The 23,874-nt window shown below is 38.5% G+C and overlaps 2 protein-coding genes across 2 annotated transcripts; one reads left to right on the top strand and one right to left on the bottom strand.

The window, feature by feature from the left end:
- Positions 1 to 95: 95 nt before the first annotated feature.
- Positions 96 to 9,165, top strand: ak3 (adenylate kinase 3). The gene is made up of 5 exons (XM_030148687.1): positions 96 to 735; positions 2,552 to 2,674; positions 3,680 to 3,852; positions 7,373 to 7,491; positions 8,153 to 9,165. The coding sequence occupies exons 1-5, from the start codon at positions 588 to 590 to the stop codon at positions 8,262 to 8,264; spliced, it is 675 nt and encodes a 224-aa protein (XP_030004547.1). The 5' UTR covers positions 96 to 587; the 3' UTR covers positions 8,265 to 9,165.
- Positions 9,166 to 9,331: 166 nt separating this feature from the next.
- On the bottom strand, positions 9,332 to 22,892 carry cdc37l1 (cell division cycle 37-like 1). Its single transcript, XM_030148685.1, has 7 exons — positions 22,527 to 22,892; positions 18,400 to 18,705; positions 18,097 to 18,190; positions 16,979 to 17,094; positions 14,739 to 14,861; positions 14,331 to 14,489; positions 9,332 to 12,573 (listed from the first exon to the last, which is right to left on the bottom strand). The coding sequence occupies exons 1-7, from the start codon at positions 22,617 to 22,619 to the stop codon at positions 12,457 to 12,459; spliced, it is 1,008 nt and encodes a 335-aa protein (XP_030004545.1). The 5' UTR covers positions 22,620 to 22,892; the 3' UTR covers positions 9,332 to 12,456.
- Positions 22,893 to 23,874: the final 982 nt, after the last annotated feature.

Genomic DNA, 23,874 nt, shown 5'->3' with positions numbered 1-23,874 from the left:
GGCTTAAAGCTGGTCCAGCTTATATTAAAACAGCAGATGGGCTGTTGTCTGTCCGGTTTGCCTGTAAATCTGCACTTCTGCCTGCAGGCGGGATACAAGCTCGGAAGGGATTAATCACTGCAACCGATCCGAGCTTTTTCCGACGACAGACCCATTACATAACCGCGTTATACAACAAATACTTCCCCAACATAACCGTAAACAGTGACACGAGAGGGGAAGTTTGCTTTAAATTGGGGATTACGCGCTCCTTTGGCGTATTTTGGTGCTTGTGCATGGACAGGACGCTTGCATCACCATCATCATCTGTCCCAGCTGACAACGCACCGATCTGTGGTCCCATCCTCTCCCTGCTCTTCCTCTTCCTCCTCCTTCTCTGAAGCGGATGGAAATAAGAGTCAAGGTCCAGTAGGAGTCTGGCTGCAAAAGACGCGCCCACTCTTGTCTACGTTGCGCACGTCTTGGGAAAGGAAAGTATTCGATAGTCGGCTGCAGTTCCACACTGAGAACGCACAGAGGAGTTTAATGGGAATACACACGGACATCCTGTTTTACACAAACGCATCTGAAGTCCAAACCACTGAGAGATGGTTCTGCATAGGATTGTTCGTGCTGTTATAATGGGACCTCCGGGGTCTGGGAAGGGAACAGTGTCTTCACGGATAACCAAATGTTTCGGACTTACGCACATCTCAAGTGGGGATATTTTGAGAGCCAACATCAATGCTAAAACTGGTAAGAAAGAGTCAAAACTTAGACCAAACATCACACAATCCTAAAACTTAGTGCAATAGTATTTTAGAATGCGTAGATTGTTGATTATTATCCTTTCATACAGGACGTTGCTTTAGGAAAATTCCTGATTTGACCCATTGCACACTCACAATACTTCACACAAACATGAATACATGTGTGTGAGAAGTACAAACTCTGTTTCTAAGTTTGTGATAACAGCACCACACCTACACTAATAACAGTTCTTTCTTATCTTTACTTGGCACCAGAGACTTTGACATGATAGAAAACATGAGGGAATATAATCTATACTTTTCTACTCAAGGTCAAAGTCATTCTCAGGATATAGAGGGTGCTGTAATATGTTGACACTACAAACAAACCTCACCCAACTTAAGGTGAATATTACAGTAGGCTTACTACAAGTCACCTTGGGTATAGATAAAGTGAGTTATAAAGATAAGAAAAGTTGTATAGTTTTACCCTTTGAAAAGAGGAATTACAGAAGAATGCACATGTTGATACACTACAGTGCAGCTACTAGTTGGACAGGAATCCACTGCAGCTGCATAATCAAGATGAACCTTTATTTAACTTAGCCATTTCCTCCTTTTGCTCTTACACTGAAGTGAATCAAATCCCTTCGGTGTTGACCTGCTGAGTCGCTCCACTGGGGCAGTTGGCAGCCAAAAGCAGATCTTCTTATTGACATTCCTTCGTCGACTGTTCCCTAACAGTCCTTGGATCCAGTCACCAGTAACCCTCCACTGTTGGGGACTGTTTCACTAACTTTCTCACATGTCAACCTGTGTAGTAGTAATGCCTTTTTGTGTTGAAGCATTTCTGAAAATGAGTAATACATGTATCGTTTCACAAATCCTCCCTGGTTGTCTGTTTACTTACTCTTGCATTGACAAACTAGTAGTCATGCAACAGTGCTTTCACTTACTGAGCACTATGTCCTGAGAGTCCATTCGACTATTACATTCATCACATTTAAGGAAGTCTCATCTGTAGAGCAACACCAAACCAATAGAACTTCTGCTTTTGTTACAATCTTCTTTGTTGCTTGTGGTTTGCTAGTGTCATGGAAATACTATACAACAATGTATATACTACATGTATTATTCAAAGAAGGAAAGACAGAGATCATGCTGAGGCTAACCCTTGGTCACCTCATGAAGGGGCTGGATAATAGACCATAACAAAGACTTGAAATCACCATACTAAAGACACACGGAACACAAAGAGTTACATAACACAGACTATTGCCTCACAGAGACCAAAAGGCAGAGCAGCTCCTCAGCATTAAGTTTTATAGTCACTTTACCCTTTTCTCTATTTCAGAGTGAAATTAGAGCAGTGTAGGGTCACAGTCAGGTTATGCATACAAGATTCGACAGGAACTTCCTTTGTTTGGCTGGACACAGACCATTTAAAGTAGAAGTTGTCAGAATCATACCTCTTGTGCCTTATTCTCTAAAACCCGGTTTACCCCCTTATATTTACCATTTTGTAATATTACTGTCTTTTTCTGAATCTACTTGTACAGCTTTGAGTAAGGTATTTACACAACATTATCCACAAGTGTCCAAGTGTTATTCTAGATACTGTATGCCATGTTATTTGCATTTCTCAGAAGCCAAAATATTATTACCATATATGAAAACTGTAGGTTATTGTGTAAACTAAAAAGATTGTCCTGGCTTCTCAGTCACTGTCTCATTACAGCAGAAGCAGGAAGACTAAAAAAACTGTCTTAATGTTAAGTTTGATCACCTTCCTCTGTCTCATCACCTCTGTGTGTTTCTGTCAGAGCTTGGCCTGCTGATGAAGTCCTGTATCGATCAGGGTCAGCTGGTCCCCGACGATGTCATAGCTCGTATCATCCTGAAGGATCTGAAATCACTTGAGCAAGGCAGCAGCTGGCTGCTCGATGGTAGTTTCATCATCATTGTCATCATTTCTCTCTATTTAGGCCCTAACAAAGGTGTCAAACCCATTTTAATTCAGGGGCCACATTCAGCCCAGTCTGATCTCAAGTGGGCCGGACCAGTAAAATAGTAGCATAATAACCTATAAAAAATGATAACTCCAAATTTTTGTCTTTGTTTTAATGCAAAAAAATGTGATTCTGAAAACGTCTACATTTACAAACTATCAGAAAAAAAGTGAATAACTAACAAATATGAACAACCTGAAATTTCTTCAGAAAAGTAAATACAATTTTAACAATATTATGCCTTAATATATCATTTATTCATGTGCATTACAGATTGCAATGGATCTACGATGGTAGTTTCATCATCATTATCATCATTTCTCTCTATTTGGGCCCTAACAAAGGTGTCAAACCCATTTTAATTCAGGGGCCACATACAGCCCAATCTGATCTCAAGTGGGCCGGACCAGTAAAATAATAGCATTAATAACCTATAAAAAATGATAATTTCAAATTTTGTCTTTGCTTTAATGCAAAAAATGTAAATGCTGAAAACGTCAACATCTACAAACTATCCAAAAAAAGTGAATAACTTTCTTTCTTTAGAAAAGTAAGTGCAATTTTAACAATATTATGTCTCAATAGATAATTTATTCATGTGCATTACAGATTGCAATGGATCTACAAAGGCACAAGATACTTAGTAACAGGTTGTCATTAATTCTAGGTTATTATACTGTTATTTTACTGGTCTGACCTACTTGAGATGAGAGTGGTCTGTATGTGGCCCCTGAACGAAAATGAGTTTGACACCCTTGACTGTTAAAGTCTTCAGTGTAATTTTGTGCACCTTCAAATTCATCCAGTGGCCCTGACTTGAACCTTTGGTGGCTGGTTTTGGCCCCTGAGCCATGTGTTTGACACCCCTGCTTCATGATATCACTGTTTGGACATTGACTGTATAAATTCCGTCCTTCTTTGTTGTTTTCTCTCCTCTCCCAGGTTTCCCTCGTACAGTGTCCCAGGCGGAGTCTCTGGATGACGCCCACAGTGTGGACACAGTCATCAACCTTAATGTGCCCTTCCAGACCATCAAACAGAGACTCACCTCCCGCTGGACTCACCTCCCCAGCGGCAGAGTCTACAATGTCGATTTCAACCCACCTAAAGTCCCTGTAAATATCTGAACTTCTGCTTTCTAGTTCTTTAAAACAGTTTGAGCAAAAAACTTAAGGCAGAAAGAAGGAAGTGAAATTTCTTAATCTGCACTGGGAGTTAAAGGAAAAAAAACTGTAGCTTGGTTTGTCTTTACTGTCATGAAATTACTTATAGATTAACCCTTTCATGCATAGTGGTCACTACAGTGGACAGTTATTCTACTGCTGTTCTCATGTATATTCACAGGTTTTGTTGTTTTAGTTCCATATCAGCCAACACAGTGGATATGCATGCACCATCCCAAACACTGACATTCAGACCATTACTGTAACTTTCCTGTTCTTGATAAACCTGATCTGCACTGTCATATTTGGAGGTAAATCAAATGCTAATTGTTACTAGACTGTAATTAACTTGTTTTTTTAAAAACAAAAAGGTTTTTTACATATTATTTGAGTGAATAATAACTAGCATAAAATGTGAGAAAACATCAGATCAGCGGCATTAAAAATGTTTTTTATTTCATAGTTTTCACACAGTATATCAGTAAATACATGTTTCTTTGCTTGAAAAATTAAATTAATTAAATGGTGTCCAGCTAAGTGGACATTTTTGTAACTCCATGAATAATAGGTTCATCAAAAAATTTCATTCACATTGTTTTTTTCATGCCTAAAGTTGACTAAAAACACTCAGGGAAAAAATCTTGATTAATATTCTCATAATTCATACATTGAAAGGGTTAAAGTAGAACAGAAAAAATATGTTAAGCTACAAATTTTAACCCCCAAAAAACTGGATGTTGCATGGATATTTTACAGATATTGATTAAAGACATAATACGATTAACTGAATTCTATTGAATAAAAAATATTAGCATACAAAGAGAGTAATGAGGACAGAGTGGACGAACAATGACAGACTGGGAAAACAGGAAAAATGGGGAGATTAAACACGCAGGTTCACTTTGAAATTCAATGCAGGGACCTTTGCTCTCATCCACTGCGATTACCACCAGCAGCAGGTACTGACAATGACATTTAGAGTTCACTTCAACAGAAATCATCATGAGTTATAATATTTCTGATAAATGCGCTCCGCTGAAATGATGATTCACAGTCAGCGTGTCTGTAGTCACGTCTGTCGGTCCTCTCTGTGACTTACAACATGTTCTCACTTGATTTTCTCTAAGATCCGGTGGAGTGATACACTTACGGTTAATCATTTGCCTCACTTTGTTTTTCATAGTCCTTTCTGAGAGAGGACAATAGAAGACTCACACATAAACGTGGGACTAAAGGAGATAAGATTTTAGTTTACTTCACTCATCATATAACCTGATAACCAGTCATCAGGTTATATGACCTAACCTTAACCTTAACCCTAACCCTAACGTAACTAAAGGAGATAAGATTTTAGTTTACTTCACTTATCATATAACCTGATCAGTCTGAGTTCTGATGACTTGCTAAATAAATCAGAAATATCAGTAGCCATTCAGAGCTAAATTAGTGGTAATCTCATCAGCTATGACTACTCAGTGCCAGTTTTTCTGTCAGCTGTCTTTCAGTTGTTTAAGATAAGACTGTCACAGGGTCTTACACAGGACTTTTACTCCACATTGGCTCAGGATAACATTCACATATATACTGTACATACATGATTATATTAAAAAAAAAACTGTATGCATGGTTTATGGAAACATCTCCTGAAGAAATATGCAGACTACCAGAGTTAGTCTATAAAAGGCGTTCACTTAGTTCATTAAAGTTTAGATTCTTTGTTGAAACTTCACTGGATTTCACTCTGAATTTAACAGTACACTGTCTTTACTGAAAACTGTGTGGATCTAACATTTAGACATGAGTTACAGGTGAAAAAGTATACATATGGTGGCAAATATTTTTTGCACGAGTTATTTGCTGAAAAAAGGATACGTCTGATTAAATGTACATGCTAGGTAATGTGTGTAAGTATATCTCCATAACAGAATGACGCAACGTAAATGAAATAATGATCTGTTCTAATGACTAATATTTAATCCATAAGGACCCAGTGTGACTTTTGTGGCAATTGAAGTTTTCTCTCTATTTAACCTTTCTTAAGTGATTTATCACTATTTATTATAATATTATTCTCTGAATTTAGCATCTTTTCCAGTGAAGATCATCTATTTTCCTATGTTTAATTGACTGATCGTGTAGATCAGGGGTGTCAAACTCATTTTAGTTCAGAGGTCACATTCAGCCCAATATGACCTCAAGTGGGCCGGACCAGTGAAATAACAACATTGAAAAAAGTAAAATTATATTATGATAATGTTTACATCTACAACGTTTCCTTAAAAATCTGAATAACATGAACAACCTGACATGTCTCAAGAAAAACAAGTGCAATTTTAACAATATTCTGCCTCAGTTTACCAGTTTATCATTTACACATGTACATTACAACTTACATTACAACTACAAATACACAAAACATTTAATAACAAGCAGAGTATTGGTAAAATTGCATGTACTTCTCTTAAGACATTTACAGTTATTCACATTTTTTGTAAGCTAGTTTGTTAATATAAACATTTTCATGTAATTTTACTTTTTTTTTTACACTAAAACAAAGATAAAATCTGTAGTTTTCATTATTTATAGGTTATTATGATAATATTTTACTGGTCTGACCCAATTGAGATGAATTATTCTGTATGTGGAACCTGATTGTGGAACCTGATGATTTTTACGCCATTAATTGTTAATATCTTCAGTGTAATTCATCCTACGGGCTGGATTGGACCCTTTGGTGGGCCAGATTTGGCCCCCGGGCCTTATGTTTGACACCTGTGATGTAGATGTTCATAAAAGCTCAGAGTAAAGTCAAAGGTTATTCTATCAAAACTGAAGAGAAGGTAAAATATAGCATTACCTGAACATAAACCCAGTGTTTCCATTCACTGTCTCTGATCCATCTCCATGCGTTTTACTGGTGAATCAATGTTGCAGAAGATAACGGTGTTTCCACATTCACTACAGAGCATCTGAACGTGCAAATGGGTCATATCTGATGACCAGGAAAAGATGACAAACTATTTTACACCAATCATTTACATGTGTTGATAGGATTAATGCATCAACAGTTGTGATCAGATCAGTAGATGTTTTTGGTCAGCAGTGGATGTTTAGGCCTTTAATGGGTTAAGCATTGATGTTTGTTTGAGTGTTGGAGACATACTGCTCTCAGCACTCTGGTCTTGATTAACTGGTTGCAAAACACAGGTAGCACTTTGGGCTTCTTCAGCAGTGTTTACATTCCAATCTCTGTGTCTGGCTTTAGGCTGGTTTGCAAATGATTGTAATCTAACAAAACATGTAGGTACCAAGGTAGAACTCTTTCAAGGGATAAATACTGTATATGCAAGTTGTTTTTTTTTTCCATAAAGTGTGAATAAAAAATTCACTTCTAGTGTTGGTCATGTTTCACTGTGTTTTAGTCAGTAATTCTTCACTGAATCATGCAGCCTTTGTTTCTGTGCATCTCCAGGGTTTTGATGATGTGACAGGGGAGCCTCTGGTCCAGAGGGACGATGACAAACCAGAGACGGTAACACGGAGACTGAAAGCCTATGAGACTCAGACTGAACCTGTCCTGGAGTACTACAGGTAGATTTCAGATACATAAGACTACACTAATAGATTATAAACTAGTTATACACGTAAGGTGAGTTTAACTGCCTTACAGCCATATCTCTGCATAGTTTTTTCCACATTGTTGCCAAAATAGGTGAAAGGCTGTTGAACATTGACCTTAGGGTGGGTTCCCCTTTGTGTGGATTACTGCACGACTGAGTGACTGCTTGAGAAACACATTCCAAGGCGACAATGTGATAGCTGCAGGCACCACAACATCCTCTTCACTTTCAGGTGTGAAAAAGATGCAAAAAGCAGGAAACAAAAACCCAAACTCAAGACCTGCTAGGCTGTAGACCCAGTTTGAAAGTACAGGCATTACACTTTCTATTTCTAGACTAATTAGGCAGGAAAACACATTGCTTTGTGTTACCTCAAACCTCAGGGATGTGCCGAGTGTGTGACCCACTTATTTTTACCTCAACATTTGACAGGGTTTTCATCATCTGAACCAGAATAGCATGGAGAGAAAATAATGAACCTCACCAAATTCAGATAGAACATAGTGATAGTCTGTACTTTTGTAAATGTATTTACTTGTGTGTTACTGGTACATATACTGGAGTCGATGTATTATACTATGTTACATAACTAGGAGCAACTGACTCATGAGGGAGTACTTTTTGTCTTACAGAAGTAAAGGTGTGTTGGAGACCTTCACTGGGACAGAAACCAACAAGATCTGGCCACACATTGAGGCTTTTCTTCAGAAAAAGTTCTCCATGTGTAACCAAAACCTAGCCTAAAAACATCATGACTTGAGAAATGTTTACCAGCTGAAACCACTCTCCACATGGTCCAGTCCCAGAGTCACAGTGATAGAGCGATAATGTTCAGGATGAGGACCAAGTAAGTACTGTTTATCTTATGAAGCAAGAGTAAAAGCACAGTTGGTGGGAAAACTCCAAAACTTTTCACATTGCACTATTTCGTATGTTGAAAAATTAGGATGAGGACATGAACTTCTGCAAAATTGTATTTTCATGTTATTCATCCAGAGTTTCACTTTGTGCCTTCACAGGCGAGACAATTTCAGTGCATGTCCTTAAGGAGAGTTATTTATCAATATTGTTTTAATTTTTTTCATTTTCTAGTCATAAACATGAGGGGTATTGTCTTGAGCAGTAACACTCCAGATGATTTTTTTTTTTTTTTTTTTTTAACACTAGTGAGAGAATGTGTGCTAAAAAAAATGCCTTGTTAGATCTTTTTCTGGGCAACATTGTTCCTGTTGTAGTTGCCCTAAAGGGAAATGTGCTATGTGTTCAACAAATTACTGTAAATTTACTTTTGGATAGAAGTGCCTTTAGCTGCTTTTCAAAAATAATCAGGTAGCTCAGAGAATGTAGTTTGTAGCTACGTGAACAATGAGCATCTAAAAGTGATAAAATAATGTATTAAGTGATCACATTTATCGAACCTAGCCTCTGCGTCATGACTCCATTGTTTCACCTTTAAAGTCTTAAGAAAGTTGCCTACAAAATAAGATGTAACCATGTCTATATGTGTATACAGATATTTGCCTTTTAATGTGACTTAATTTAAAATTTATTCAGGGCTATAATTTAAAAAAAATATATTTTCTGTAGTTCAGTTTTTGCACTTTTGTCTGAAAAGAATCACCACATTAAAAGCCACATTAACCTGCCTTGTATTGTTGTGAATTTCTGCAAAGCTTTTTTTTTTTTTTTTTTTGCATAGTGTGCATTTTTTGAATAGTTAAAAAGCAGATGTTCCCCTCAGTCAACCTTTAACTGTCCTGAACATTATACACATACACACACCAGAATAACATGGCTAGATTGTCAGTTGATTTCATTGGACGACATTAACAGTCACACAGTCAGATTTTAATGAACTTACTTCCCAGTTCCACCTTTGAAGCAGTTAAAACACAAGCATTTATGTCCACTTTAGTATATTTTGTACAGTGAAATGGTAGAAAGGCCAAATTCCATGTTTCTGATTCTGCCACTGGGTTTTGGGGGATTATTTGTATACAGACAGTTCAATAACTTGCTACAACTTCAGTACAACAGTTTAAGCCCAACAATTACTTTGCATAGGTGCAGACGAAACATCTTTAACATGACTTGACATTTTAAGTATATAATACTCAAAAATATTAAAGTGTGAACTGCCCCTGAGCTACGTGGAGCACATGAATACCTGTTAAAAGTTGTAATATAATAATGACGTGCACTACTGAGGCAACAATGTGTCTGCACAGCAGTTTAAAGTCAAACACAAATCATGTACTTTGCGTCACCTGGTACTTTTAATTCCACAGTTTGCAGTAAAAATATTACTGACCATATTGTGTAGCAGATTTTCACACTGATTTTGTTAAATAGAGAATACTAATACCAAGGGGACAGTTAGCTTAAAGCCTGAAAATTCTGGCAAAAGCACCTTTGAACACAGTGTTCTTAAAAAAAACAAAATTCAGGAAAAACAATACAAAAGATAAACCCATAAAATATCACACAAAAAAACAAGCGATTCAAAGGCTTGCTTGTAAAAATTAAATTCCTGGTTCATTTCTGGATGAATAAGGACAACATAAACAGCAACGAAGGTAAAATGACGGTGTATAATGAAGATTAATCAAGTGTTCTACACGCTCCACTTCAACCTTTTCTTTTTTAAAATCACGTTCTGTTTCTAAAAGAGAAATATAAAGTGCAAGACACATTCAGATTCAGAGAGCTCCGTTCTGCATAAAAAAATATACAGTCAAAGTCTTGGTGCAAAGCTCAGCCCTTTCACCTCTGCCCTCCATACTGGTGCTTTCCATTTCCGAATTGGGTGTTGATCCCTGAACGGAGCAGCTGAGCCATCACTACTGACAACAGTCTGCACAGAGCAGGTGTTTATCATGCAACTGGAAGGACGTCAGCTGGTAAAGAAAATGCAAAAAAAAAAAAAAAAAAAAAATACATGAAATGAAAACTTCAACGTGACATGTACTCAGTTGACTGCATTTAAGGTAATTTACTCTGATTGGAATTTGTGCCATTTTAATCTGTTCAATAAATTCCAAGGAAGCTTAAGCAGCTAAATAACATGGTGCCCCCTTTACAACTTGCATTATCATGAGTCCAACACACAGATATGGCCTAAAAATGTATTAGAGACACAAGTGTTTTGTTTCAAAGCTACATCATGATATAGACCAATGAATCTTTCTGTGTGATTATTCAAAAGGACTTTCTGAATAAGAGTTTAGATTTTTCTGGCTGCTTGTAATGACTGAAAAAGTAGACCTGGTTACTTTTGCTTCCTACATGAATTGAACTGTGAAGCCACTGACGATTTACACATCTGATACGTATAATTTACTGACAAAATTTAAAATGTCAGAGGTTTCCAGAAAATGTACAGATTTTTGTGCTGTCTTGCATCAAAAGCCATGTGCTTCATCATGCTTATTAAAGAGCACACACCATTGACAAAAGCAACCAACTAGCAGTCTATTGTATATTTGCATGAATAAAGGATTTGCTGCACCCAAACAGATGACACTAAACATCTTGTTTCGTGTTTTCTTAGGCAGTTGTGTCCTAAATGGAAATTCTAATGCATCTAATTTTTAACCATATGTTATTGGTATTTGGTCAATTTCAGTTTGTCTATAATAGCTACATAAAATCTGAATGTCAAAGATGCATGTTAATGACAAATATAAAGGAGGATCACACAGGATTTACCACAAACATAATGTTTTCTTTAAGCCTGTCCAGACAACACTAAGGAATACCTTCTCAGAAAACCCTTATTGCCATTTTTGTTCTTGAACATATTTGCTCTGATCTTCATATTAAAAAGTGTGCAAAGAAGGGAAATTGATAGACTTTGATCCACAGATCCAAGTCCTGGGTTACTTCAAAACTGTACTACTCTCACCTGCTAAGCTGAAGATCACACAAACTTAAGTATCCACAAACTGAAGCACTTTTGCTGCTTTATACATTACAGATTCAGACACAACACTATCAAACAGGTTGACAAAATGTCCTCTGTTCTACAGATGATTAAAGAGACGACTGGCATTTTAATGACGTTTAAGTCAGAAACACTCATAAGATTATTTATGAGGCTAACATTGTATCTCTGCTTTGAGCACACATGCTCACAGGTGTCCATCTATAAATATTTTCATCATGAGCAAGGCCAAATTATTCAGCAACTATGGTGGTATATCACAGGTCATTCTGAACGTTGACCTAAAGATTACGCAAACTACAAATATACAATATTCTATGTAGACTGCTCAGTAATAGCTAAAACTCACACTCATATGACTGCATAATTTATATAATGTACCTTTTTGGTTCAAGTATTCTTTGCGTTGTCTGGATTCATTTTCCACATCATTTTTGTTCACCGTTTGGAAGTGAGTACATTTTGTGTATGTTACTCTGCAGGATAAAAAACAAACTGGCTGGAAGGATACCAAGATCTGCAAAATCAGGGCCATGGCACAACACATGCATTTAGCTGGTAGGAAACATCACTGAACCAACCTGCAAGAGAACTAACTGCACTGACATCGGAACAGCACGACAGAGAGCTGATAAGACAATGTCAGCCACAGCTGATCTGACTTTCATTTGTTCCTGGTCTATGCTGCCATTTCTCAGCTGGTTCTTTTATGTAAAGAAGGCTTCAAACTTTGACAAATGTCAAGGTGTGTAAATAAGCAACCAACCAGCAGTCTGCATTATGCATTTATAGAAAAGGATAAGCTGAGTGCACCAGGACACACATGATACTAAACATGTTGTTCAGTGTTGTCTTATGCAGCTGTAATTGGAAATTCAGCAGCATTGAATTTTCTCAGCAGGGCCTGCTGTGTAACGAAGGTGTCGAACTCAGGCTGGCTCCTACATGGGGTGACGGTGCAGAAGGACAAAAAGCAAGGGCTGACTACATTTCCTAGGAGGTCTCCATCATGCGTATTTCATCGGTTTCTGTATTGTCGTCCTTTGTCCACCTCCCTGTGCTTGTCCACAGTCCAGCATCTAAGCAGCGCTTCATATGGTACTCTGCCACCTGGTGGAGGATGACAGACACACAGCAGAAGATCAGATGACAAATCATTCACAGGTGACAATTGACATTCATAAACTAACAAATAAAAATAAGTAAATAAATAAGGCAGAGAGAAAGGGACTCTGGGGGATTAACCTATTGTCTCCTAGTTGGAAGATTACAAGGGTTATGTAACAGCACTTAGCCTCTTCTACATTTCAGGAACATGGCCAAAGATGAAATTTAGTGATCGGAAAAAAAATCCATAACGAGATTGAGGAACTACACAAAAACTGAAAATTAGAGAACCAAGCAAGCTAAGCTTAGCTTCACAATCTGGACGTTGGAGTGCATTCCTGCTTTGCCATTTTTCTCTGGTAGAGAAAACACAAAAAAACCTCCTCCTCCGAGTTGCTGTTTGGCAGAAAATCAAACCAGGGGCCAACAGAGGGGAGGAGGCTTCATTCCTCCCCTTCATACAAAAGGCTTTCAAACAGCAAAGATCAAGTTGACTAGCAAAGCCTGTTGAATGTTGCATTTAGTACTTTGTATGAATATTAAAAACACTTGGATGAAAACCTCTTAGAGTTTTGTTAACTACTTTACAATAAACAGCCAGTTCTGAAAGAGGCATTCCACAGAGCAGCCATTTGGTCACATTATGCAACTCATCCTTCCTCTAAACGGCATCACTCCAGTCATGTAAGCAGGAAGCAAAACGATGCAAAATAATCTGAGGAAACTGCCTCACATTAAAGCTGTTGACATGACGACGATAACTGACAGCAAAATGGTGATATTATCTGGATTTAGGAGAGGAAATGCAGGCCCAGATAGTGACCGGTAATTTAATTAAAATTCACGGAAATAATAAGCAACATACACACAGTGAATCAACACTAACATATAGAGCAGTGCCAACTCATTTTACTTGCAAGCTTCAGCCTGGATGCTGAAAATGTCATTGGGGAGAAATGTTCATCTTGGAATTCTATTCCACTGTGAATAAACAGTATTAGTCAATATAAAAACCATAGGTCACATTTCATGGTACATCTATTCAACTACTCAATAATGCAAAAGTGACTGACTGTGAACATTGGTTGTTGATGCCAAATGGGCTGATATGAGTATTTTTGAAACTGATCTACTGGGATGTTCATACACAACCACCTCTAGGATTTACAGACAATCTTTAAAAAAATAAATTAAATAGAAAAGAGAGAGAAAATATCCAGTGAGAAGCAGTTCTCTCTGCAAAAATGCCTTGTTGATACCAGGGGTCAGAATGGCCAGACTGAGCTGATGGAAAGGCAACAGAAATGCAAATAACCAGTGGCTACTACAACTGAGGGATGCAGAAGAGCACAAACTCTCTGAATGCATATGTTGAACCTAGAAGCACATGCTATAGGAAAGCATTATTGGTTAAAAAAAATAATCAATTAGCACACACATACATACATCTCCCAATGCCTGCTGACCCACTGAAAAGATGACCCCGATTCTTGCAGTAAGTCTGTGGGTGTAAACCTAATAACTCACTAGTGCCATCTAACCACCATGTCAGGTCAGTACAGCAATCCTCTTCAGTAGAAGTAATACTAAGAGTGCTCATGGAGTAGATCTGCTACCACAGACCAGGTCCCACATTTTTCATGTTATGACAGAAATAACCATTTTAAGTTATACAATCTTTATTTCTGACATTTCTAACTCCCAAAAAACAAGAAAAAAGAGGAACGTTTACTTTCTATAAGAGCAGGAAGAGAACTTACTTGAGGTAAAGAGTCCACAGATTCTTTGGGGTCAAGTCTATAGTTTGTGTCCAAAGTGTTTGGTAAGTCACCTTTACACTTGACTGCGTATTCTTTCACTCTGTATTTGAAGGCCTCTAGCTCTGTGTGGAAGACTTCTAAGTAGACGTCCTGTCCTTCCTACAAAAAGAAAACAATATCAGTAAACACTGCGTGCCATAACATTAAGACCTTGATAGAATTATGGAAACATGTCTGTGTCCAATTTTAGGTTTGACACTTTTCCTTGCAGAGTAGGATTATAAAGTGTTATTATAAAGTACAAAAATATACTATAGGATGGAGCTATGTCTCCTGAAAAGACATTTTTGAATATGACTCCTCCAAATAACAATATGAAGGTTGAATAGTTACATTCATTTGTCTTACTTTGGCTTTATGGAAGAACTGTCTGAAGCAGCCTCGAGGATCCTGCTGAGAGTTTGAGGCCATTTCCAGGATGAACTGCATGACCACAGCTTGGTGAGCCACCTGCTCCATCAGCGCTTCTTTCTGCAAAATAGAAAAACAAAAATCTGATTTGGTTATGCACATAGAAGGTTTTATTTTAAAAAGAATTTGATTTTTCATGCTGTAATTATTGCTCATTCTATACTGGTAATACTAAAGATAATTTTCCTGGTCAAGCTGGATGATAAATTCTATTCTATACATCTAACCCCAGAACCTATCTGTAACAAAACTTGCTTGTAACTACATATTAATTTACATATTGTATAAACAATATATACAGTACATAGTGTTTTTAGTGCTATATACGAAGATACATGATCTATCATTTAATACTTCTGCATTGCATTTGTAAAGAATAGATGGAGGTATCTCACTAAAGTAGATTACAGGTATACAGAGACATCCGATAACACAACTGTAACTACGAGCATGACTCCAAATTAAAATAAATAAACAAATAAATAAAAAGTGAAAACAAGACCCACATGCTCAAAAAGACTGAGTGCCTAATCCCCGCCTAGAAAACTAAAACTACCTACTGCTGGTTGTTAGTCTCCAAGTGAAGCAACACTTGGGCTGAGTTGTGAATTTCAACAGTTATTGCACTGACTGATAACCCTTGATACTATCAAAAACTACAAAAAAATGTTGTGTCATATGATCTCACATGTCCACACAACAAGGCATAATCATCAACATTTTCATTTACATATTCATGATACATGATATGTGGATGGCAACTTAAAGTCATGATTTTTTTTTTTAAATAATAATAATAATTGAATTTTCTATATTATGAATTTGCTTTGAATTTATAAAAATGCCAAAGTCCTGAAATATAATACTAAGCATCATTGTTGCAATGTGTAATATTGTTTTTAGTCAACATGGAAACTTGGAAGAAAGTATATTGAAGAACCACTGTTGTCAGTCAGTTACTGAAAACTTAAAGTGGCGTAGGACTTTCGTCCCCAATTTTTCATCAAATCTGTAAAACCTGAGTCATAGCCCAAGTATCCCGCATCTGTAAGTCCTTCCATGATTACACACCTGAATCTATTCCCTCATGGTGAACAATTTCAAAGTGTACTCCACCATAAACACTCTGTGTTTGCAAAAGGAGCCGGTAGGTCACTCCGGCATTTTTGGAAATTTGTTACAATGTGCATTGTAGGAAGCGGAGTTCCACACACCTGCTTTCACTTGATCTATGTTTGTTGTTGCTGCTACTGTGGCTGCATTGAACTCTGCTTGCCACAGTACATGTCACGACAAATTTCCAAAAATGCCAGAGTGACTTACCAGGTCTATTTGTAAACGAATGGATGGTTTACGGTGGAGTACACTTTGAAATTGTTCACCATGAGGGAAGAGATTCAGGTGCATAATCATGGAAAGACTTACGGATTCCTGATACTTCGGCTGTGACTCGGGTTTTACAGATTTAATGAAAAATTGGTGATGAAAATCATATGCAGCTTTAACAATACTCAGCCTTCACACATGGTAAAAAAAAAAAAACACAGACAGATGGCTACCTATCTGGGGTCCAGTCCTTCATGAGGTTTTTAATTTGGTAAAAGTTTTTCCTCCCCATTGTCACCTTGGGCTTGTTGCTGGGATGATGCTCTACAAATAGAACTTTTGAAGCTTCGAGCTGAATTTATGAGATAATGTTGTGATGGGCCCTACACAAATAAAACTTAATTGAACTGAAACCTTATGATAAAAATTGCATGTGTGTGTCGGGTAATAATACCAACAGTATTTCCTGTTTTTTCTCCCACAACTATGAACACGATTGCTGACGAAGTCTTACAAACACTATAAAGATGTAAACTTGTTTATAGTATCTGCAGATGCCCATGCTTGGCTAACCTGTAATATGTTTACACTGTATTACTTGTTGGACAAGTTCAAATAAATGAAGTAGCCTCACTGTAATTACAAGTAGATGTAATAAGACGTCGTGAATGGGCTTTGATGGAAACACGAACATTCCAAATTACTGAATGGAAGAGTATAACCAAACAGACTATATGCATTCTTTAAGTTACTGTTGGGTTGGTTAATTGGTGAAAATGCTGCTAATGAATTCTAAATACAAATACAACTGTAAACACTTAAAACTCATCCTAATCATTAAAGTAAATTACCCCTTCTTGCTGTAGTCTGCTACACCACACAATTAAGTAGTTTGCCGTTTCCTCACAGATGAGCTGAGGTCTGTCTGATAGGAACCGCTGACTGTCATCCCATCTCCGCAACATACCTAATGGAAACAAACCAAAGCACATCAGTTAATTGAAAAGTTCCTGTAATAGAGGATTATGCTTTCTTTAGTCATACAATTAATGCCAGAGAAAATAATTTACTTGTTATTTGTTATAAAAGTTAGTTTTTCTGTTACTTGAATGTTGGATTCTCCCCTTGCTGTTTGTTCTATTACTATTTGTATTATGTTTTTCTCAAAAACAACAATTAAAAGTCAATTTAAAAAAAAATAAAGTTAGTTTTTCAACAAGGATCTTCATCTCTTACACATTATTCTACACAACAGTCAGTTCATTTTATATGTATACTGGAAACAAGCATCATATGACAGATCATTTTGACTTTAGTAGATGGGCACTATTTGATGCTGATTTGTTTTATGTATACTGTGTTCATTAGAAATACCAACCACTTACAGAGTGAAATTTTCTCTTGTATTGCCGTATAAAACATAATTTTTAAATCAGAATGTATTATTTAAAAACCAAACCAAACAAAACACAGTACTATTCACATAACTCTAAACTAGCTCACTCAAAGCATCTTAATCTCTGGTTGTTTTAAGTCAGATTCCCACCTTTGAGAAACTTGATGGATTTTTACAAAGATAATAAACTTGTAAACATGAATCTTGCATTTATACAATTTCTCTCTTTTGCTCTTTGGTTAAAAATTTGCTTGTTGTTACAAAAACACAGTTGCACGAAAAAAATCACTCACTGTGATTACTAAAGAAACATGCATGCAAAGTACTTAAAATGTGGATATAACACTACTTGGAATTCAAATTTTGCTGTAGATGACAGGATGACCAAACTTCTTTCACCATAGTTAAAGTCATACAATGAGCTAGATGAATGATGACACTACTGCATTTTTTGACCAATATAATGAAACTGTTAAAATACAGAAAGACTTTTTTTTTTTTGTAAGTAAGACATATTGACTATTCGACATTTAGGTCTCATTTCATTCATGTCTAATTCAGTGTATATCTTACCAAAATGCCTAAGCTCTTGTTCATACTTTTGGAGAAATGTCTTGCATTTGTCTTGGTCCATATCTACAGGTTGACTTTGGACATTGATGATACTCTAGAAAAAAAGGAAAAAAAAATCAGGCAGTAAGTCAATGTTAATGATGAGTAGAGATACAAAGTACAACAAGCTGTTTATTGAATTCACCAAAAATGTTATTCCCTGTCTTAATTTGTTACAAATACAGTTTCAAGTCAGAGTTGCATAAATTTCAATGTCAAAAGTAAAGCTAAACACCAAAGCAGTCAATGTGTTTTCAGTATAACCTTATCAAAAACATCCCAACTTCCAACAGCTCCGAGCACAGGGCTGCGGCTGGGTTCCTGACCTCCCAGCATGCTCTCCTTACGTCGCCACTCCTGCTCAGTGTGTGTGAGTTCTGTGGGACAGACCATAGTCCGAGCACGTTCCTGTTCCAGAGACTCAGAGCTGTGAACCCCTAGAGAACACAGCTGGTCCTGGGCCTCGGCCAGGCTCCAGCTGGAGCTGATTGAGGCTTTCACACAGCGCTGCTGGCTCTGATATAGAGATGTCATAATGGCACTGTCGCAAATATGTGATGATGGGGAGTGCTGCAAGTTAAACAGAAAGGAGAAGACATTGAGATACATAAGAAATTGAACAGAACTCAAATTGTTCTATGCAACAAATAAAAACATTGTATTCAGCATTAGTGCAATGTAATGTTACCCATATCTGGTTCAGTAGTTTGTACACTTAAGAAATTAATTTGCTACTTTCACTTTCTCCACATAATAAAACTATATAATAATAAAATAGTGACAATGAAGAGTAGAGAGTTAAAGTGAAGATATTAAAATTTTTACTGGACCAAGATAGCCTAAACCAAATGCTGCCAAAGTATCCAAGCTCTCATAGAGTCATATCAAATACTGATATGAGGCGATGAAGTCCTTGATCACAGTCAGTGTTTCATCCCAGAGGTATTGAACCACACTCAGTGTTGTGTGTAAGACCATCAGAGTCCTTCACAAACACATAATTATTTGTTATATGGTAGAACATTATTTAAGGCCAGTACCATACAGTCTTCATCAGCTTATCCAGGTATGGGTCACCGGGGCAGCAGCCTCAGCAGAGAAGCCCAGACAGCCCTCTGCCCAGCCACTTCCACCAGCTCTTCTGGGGGAATCCCGAGGCGTTCTCAGGCCAACTGAGAGATATAATCCCTCCAGTGTGTCCTGGGTCGGCCCCGAGGTCTCCTCCCGGATGGACATGAGACTTGGAGGCGCTGATCTTCATCCCAGCCACTTCACACTTGGCTGTGAACTGCCCCAGCGAGAGCTGGAGGTCGCTGGTTGATGAAGCTAAGAGGACCACATCATCCACAAAAAGCAGAGACGAGATCCTCCCACCACCGAACTTGACCCCCTCAACCACCCAGCTGTGCCTAGAAATTCTGTCCATAAAAGTTATGAACTGAACTGGTGACGAAGGGCAGCCCTGGTAGAGTCCAACCCTCACCGGGAACAGGTCAAACTTCTTACCGGCCACTCAGACCAAGCTTGCACTCCTACGGAACAGGGACTGAATGGCTGGTAGCAAGGGGCCATCCACCCCGTACTCCTGGAGCACCCCCCACAGGATGCCCCTGGGGACATGGTCATAAACCTTCTCCTAATCCACAAAACAAATGTGGACTGGACGGGCCAACTCCAGTGCCTCCTCCAGCACCTTAGCAAGGGTAAAGAGCTGGTCCACAGTTCCACATCTGGGATGAAAACCGCATTGCTCCTCCTTGATCTGAGGTTCAACTATCAACCGTAGCCTCTTCTCCAGTACCCTGGTGTAGACCTTACCAAGGAGGCTGAGGAGTGTGATCCCCCTATACTTGGAACACACCCACTGGTCCCCCTTCTTAAAGATGGGGGCCACCACCCCGGTTTGCCATTCCAAAGGCACCGCCCCCGATGTCTACGTAATGTTGCAGAGGCATTTCAGCCAAGACAGCCTGACAAAATCCAGAGCCTTGAGGTACCTAGGGCTGATCTCATCAACCCCTAGGGCTCCACCACCACCACCAAGTCAATCATCAAACGGTGCACCAAGTGGACTGATGGGCATCCTTATGTTCGAATATGATGTTAGTTATGGCCAAACTGCAAAAGTGCGACTCACACAGAAGTCCAATAACTGAACACCACTTGGGTTCAGATCAGGCAGACCGTTCCTCCCCACCACACCCCACCAGGTCATGCTGTTGTTAACCACATGAGTGTTGAAGTCCACCAGTAGGACAATGGAGGCCTCTTTCGGGGTGCTTTCCAGCACCTGTCCCAAGGACTCCGCAAAGGGCAGGTAATCTGAGCTGTTGTTTGGTGCATACGCACTGACAACAGTTAGAACCCATTCCTTGACCCAAAGATGCAGGGAAGCAACCCTTTCGTCCACTGGGGTAAACTCCAACATGGAGGCAGAGAGCCTGGGCACAATCAAAAAGCCCACCCCTGGCCTCTGCCTCTCACCTGGGGAAACTCAGGCGAAGGAGAGAGTCCAAGCCCTCTTAAGGACTTGGGTTCCAGACCCGACACTATAACTCAAGGTGAGACCAACTATAACTAGCCCATAACACTCAACCTCCTCCTCAAGCTCCCACTCCTTCCTAGTCAGAGAGGTGATGTTCTATGTTCCAGTATTTTTTAATAGATATGGCCATCTCTCAGTCACATCAGAGTTACAATCAGTAAAAAATCTCACTCTATAATAAGATAAGACTTTATTTATTCCACCATGGGGAAATTTCAGTTAACAGCTGCAACATACAACAAGCAATAGCAGAGTGAAAAACAAGTAGAAAAACCACAAGTGAAAATGAAAAATATAGAGAAAAATAAGAAATTTGAAATTTACATAAAATCATTTGAATTAAAATTAATTATTTACATTTTTACATCATCATCATCATCATCATCATCATCATCATCTTGGCTGCACATTTACATGGTGTGATATGGGGGGTGGGGGGTGGTCACTGGGAACTGTTACCTATATAGTCTGATGGCTGTGGGGAGGAATGACCTGAATTGCTCCTTCTTGCACAGGGGATTTAACAGTCTGGTGCTAAAGGAGCAACTCAGGGCCTCTACAGTGTGGTGCAGGGGGTGGGAGGGGTTGTCCATGTAATGTCGTGAGTGTCAGAGACTTGGCCCAAATCATGTAAATCACCCCTAAACTAAACCAGAAGATTATTTGGACAGTGTAGACCTCTCCCAAACCAAATAGTCCATGTATCTTTTCCTTCCTCAATATCATGGATCTCATAATATTAAAGACAGTACAAAATGATCCATCATCTGCCTCTTTTATACTTTAAGGTTTGATTTGTTCACTGTTGGCCTATACTCTTTCATTCCCACAAAAGGTCTCATGAAAATCTGTGCAGTACAGAGTAGCAAACCAACAGTGACATGAAAATATAAACATATAAACATATAAACAAACCTCCTTGTCATCGGTAACTCATACAGTAGTATCTCCCTTCACAGCAGTGTGATTCAATAACTCAGACTTGCCTTTTCTTCAGAAACACAATCCAACTGTATAGTCTACATATAGATTTTCTTCAGACAACATTCGTGCTGTTTAACGGGTTTTATAAGCAGAGTACTGTAATCTGTTGTGTGGATGACCACCACACGCAGTTAAAACTGCAGTCAGTCTGACTCACCATCTTGATGTAAGCTAAAATTGGCCTCTAAGCTTTATGAACCACATCAGTGCAGCTATCTGAAAATGGGTAGAGGGCTAAAAATAAGAAATATTTGTAACTCTTATTGATGGCTCTCTGTTGGACAAGCATATCTTAATGTAGTTTCCAGTCATCAGGAGCCATCACACACAGCTGTCAGTGGCTTAGAATATCAAGGACCTGAGGGAATGGGAAAGTGTGCTGCTGTTTCATGCCCGGTTCTAGCCTCTGACCTCATCCACCATCCCGCATGCAGATTATCTGTTTCCAACGCTGATTTCAGCAATGTCCTGACTCTGTTATGGCAGTTTAAAATGTATCGGTCTGTCTTATGCCCTTATTATGTTAAAGTGGACTCTGGATTAGCATAGGGTTGAGTCACTCCTCGTAAACATAAAGCCTGGACACTGTTCCATCGTACAGTAACAGTAGCTCAGACCAAGAGATTAAGGTGTCTTCTTCACCGCAGTTACTCTATAAAAAAACGACCCAAATATAATTACAGGACAGGTGAAGTTGGAATAGTAGACGAGTGAGTACAGCATGAAACCAACACGCTACTAAATACCAGTCTACATAACTTCGCATGAACTCACTTGAGTGATCTCCAAGAAGGCTTAGCTAGTTAGCATGTTTATAAAACCGTTGTTGGGCCATGTGTAGTGGCTAGCATGAGCTGGTTACCTGCTGCTGGGAATGAGCGCTGCCCCTGGCCGTTGAAGCCTGGTTAGATTCTTCACTGGGGCGAACAGAGGCTCCGTTTCCCATCCACTCCATACTGCGGGGCAACTAGCTGGCTAGCTCCTGGTCTGGCACCCGCTAGCTAACGCTAGCTGCGCTGAAAAACTGGACACAGTGTTGCTCTGGTGGTCAGATAAGTGTCCGAGTTCTGTCTGATTTAAATGTCAGTCTGAAAAGTCTCCACAACCGACTAGAGGATACGATGGACCTCGAAGGGGTGTCTTGGTCCCGTAAATAGAATCATTAGCTACAACAACATCAGCCAATGAGTTAGTTATTCCAAGTAACCCGGCTGGGTCTTTTTAAGAGGTCACGCCATAACCACGTGGTACAAAACTTTGACCATGTGACCATGTCAGATATCTGCTCGTCTACAACATTCTAGACCAGTCATGGTAGTTCAGGTGCCACATACATATCTCAAGAGGGCAGGACCAGTAAAACAATAGCATAATAATCTCTAAATTACAACTCAACATTTTTCTGTGTTTTAGTGCAAGAAAAGGAGTAATTTTAATAATATTTTACATCAACATGTGCATTACAATTTACAGATTGCAGTGAATCTACAAGGGCACAAAACATTTAGTAACAGGCATAATATTGTTAAAATTGCGCTCACATCTCTTAAGACATTTCAGGTTGTTCATATTTGTTCATGTTATTCCCATTTTAATTTGCAAATGTAGACATTTTTGTCATGTGATTTAGCTTTTTTCACACCAAAACCAAAAAAAAGAGAGAAAATTTTTGAGTCGTCATTATCTATAGGTTGTTATGGTATTACTTGTCCAATCAACTTGAGATCAAATTGAACTGTATGTGGTCCTTGCACTAAAATGAGTTTGACAGCCTTGAATGTTAATATCGTCAGTGTAATTTGTATACCTTGCAGATTCATCCCATGGCATAAAGCCTTGAATGGATTGGGGCCAAAATACATTTCTGATGTTCTGATGCACCATGAACCATCCAGAGCCCTTAGGACATCTGGGACAGGTCTGCTTTCTGTTTCCAGAACCATAGCTAAACATGAAAAGGCAGCATTCATTTTTATACGCCTCTTATTTGGAACAAACTCCCTAAAAACTGTAGGTCTGCTGAAATCTCAGCTCCTTTAAATCAAGACTGAAATCGTTTCTATTAGCCGCTACCTTTCCCCAAAAACAAATAATTGCTTATTTCCTGTACTGCACTGTAGCTTTTATTTTTTGCATTTTACCTGCTCTTACTCTTTCTTTCGCACTCTGCTGTAATGTTTAATGTGAAGCACTTTCAGTTGTTTTATATG

Source organism: Sphaeramia orbicularis, chromosome 12, assembly GCF_902148855.1.
Source record: "Sphaeramia orbicularis chromosome 12, fSphaOr1.1, whole genome shotgun sequence".
In the NCBI taxonomy this organism is placed as follows: domain Eukaryota; kingdom Metazoa; phylum Chordata; class Actinopteri; order Kurtiformes; family Apogonidae; genus Sphaeramia; species Sphaeramia orbicularis.
Note: the sequence above shows the minus strand (reverse complement) of the source record. Positions and strands in the feature narration are given on the sequence as shown.

Coding starts and splice junctions, on each gene's coding strand:
- cdc37l1 (XM_030148685.1), bottom strand. CDS start 22,619: ATGGAGTGGATGGGAAACGGAGCCTCTGTTCGCCCCAGTGAAGAATCT. Junction 18,191..18,399: donor GTTGGGATGTTTTTGATAAG/GTTATACTGAAA, acceptor CTTTTTTTCTAG/AGTATCATCAATGTCCAAAG. Junction 14,862..16,978: donor GCAGACTACAGCAAGAAGGG/GTAATTTACTTT, acceptor TCTATTTTGCAG/AAAGAAGCGCTGATGGAGCA.
- ak3 (XM_030148687.1), top strand. CDS start 588: ATGGTTCTGCATAGGATTGTTCGTGCTGTTATAATGGGACCTCCGGGG. Junction 2,675..3,679: donor CAGCAGCTGGCTGCTCGATG/GTAGTTTCATCA, acceptor CTCCTCTCCCAG/GTTTCCCTCGTACAGTGTCC. Junction 3,853..7,372: donor TCAACCCACCTAAAGTCCCT/GTAAATATCTGA, acceptor GTGCATCTCCAG/GGTTTTGATGATGTGACAGG.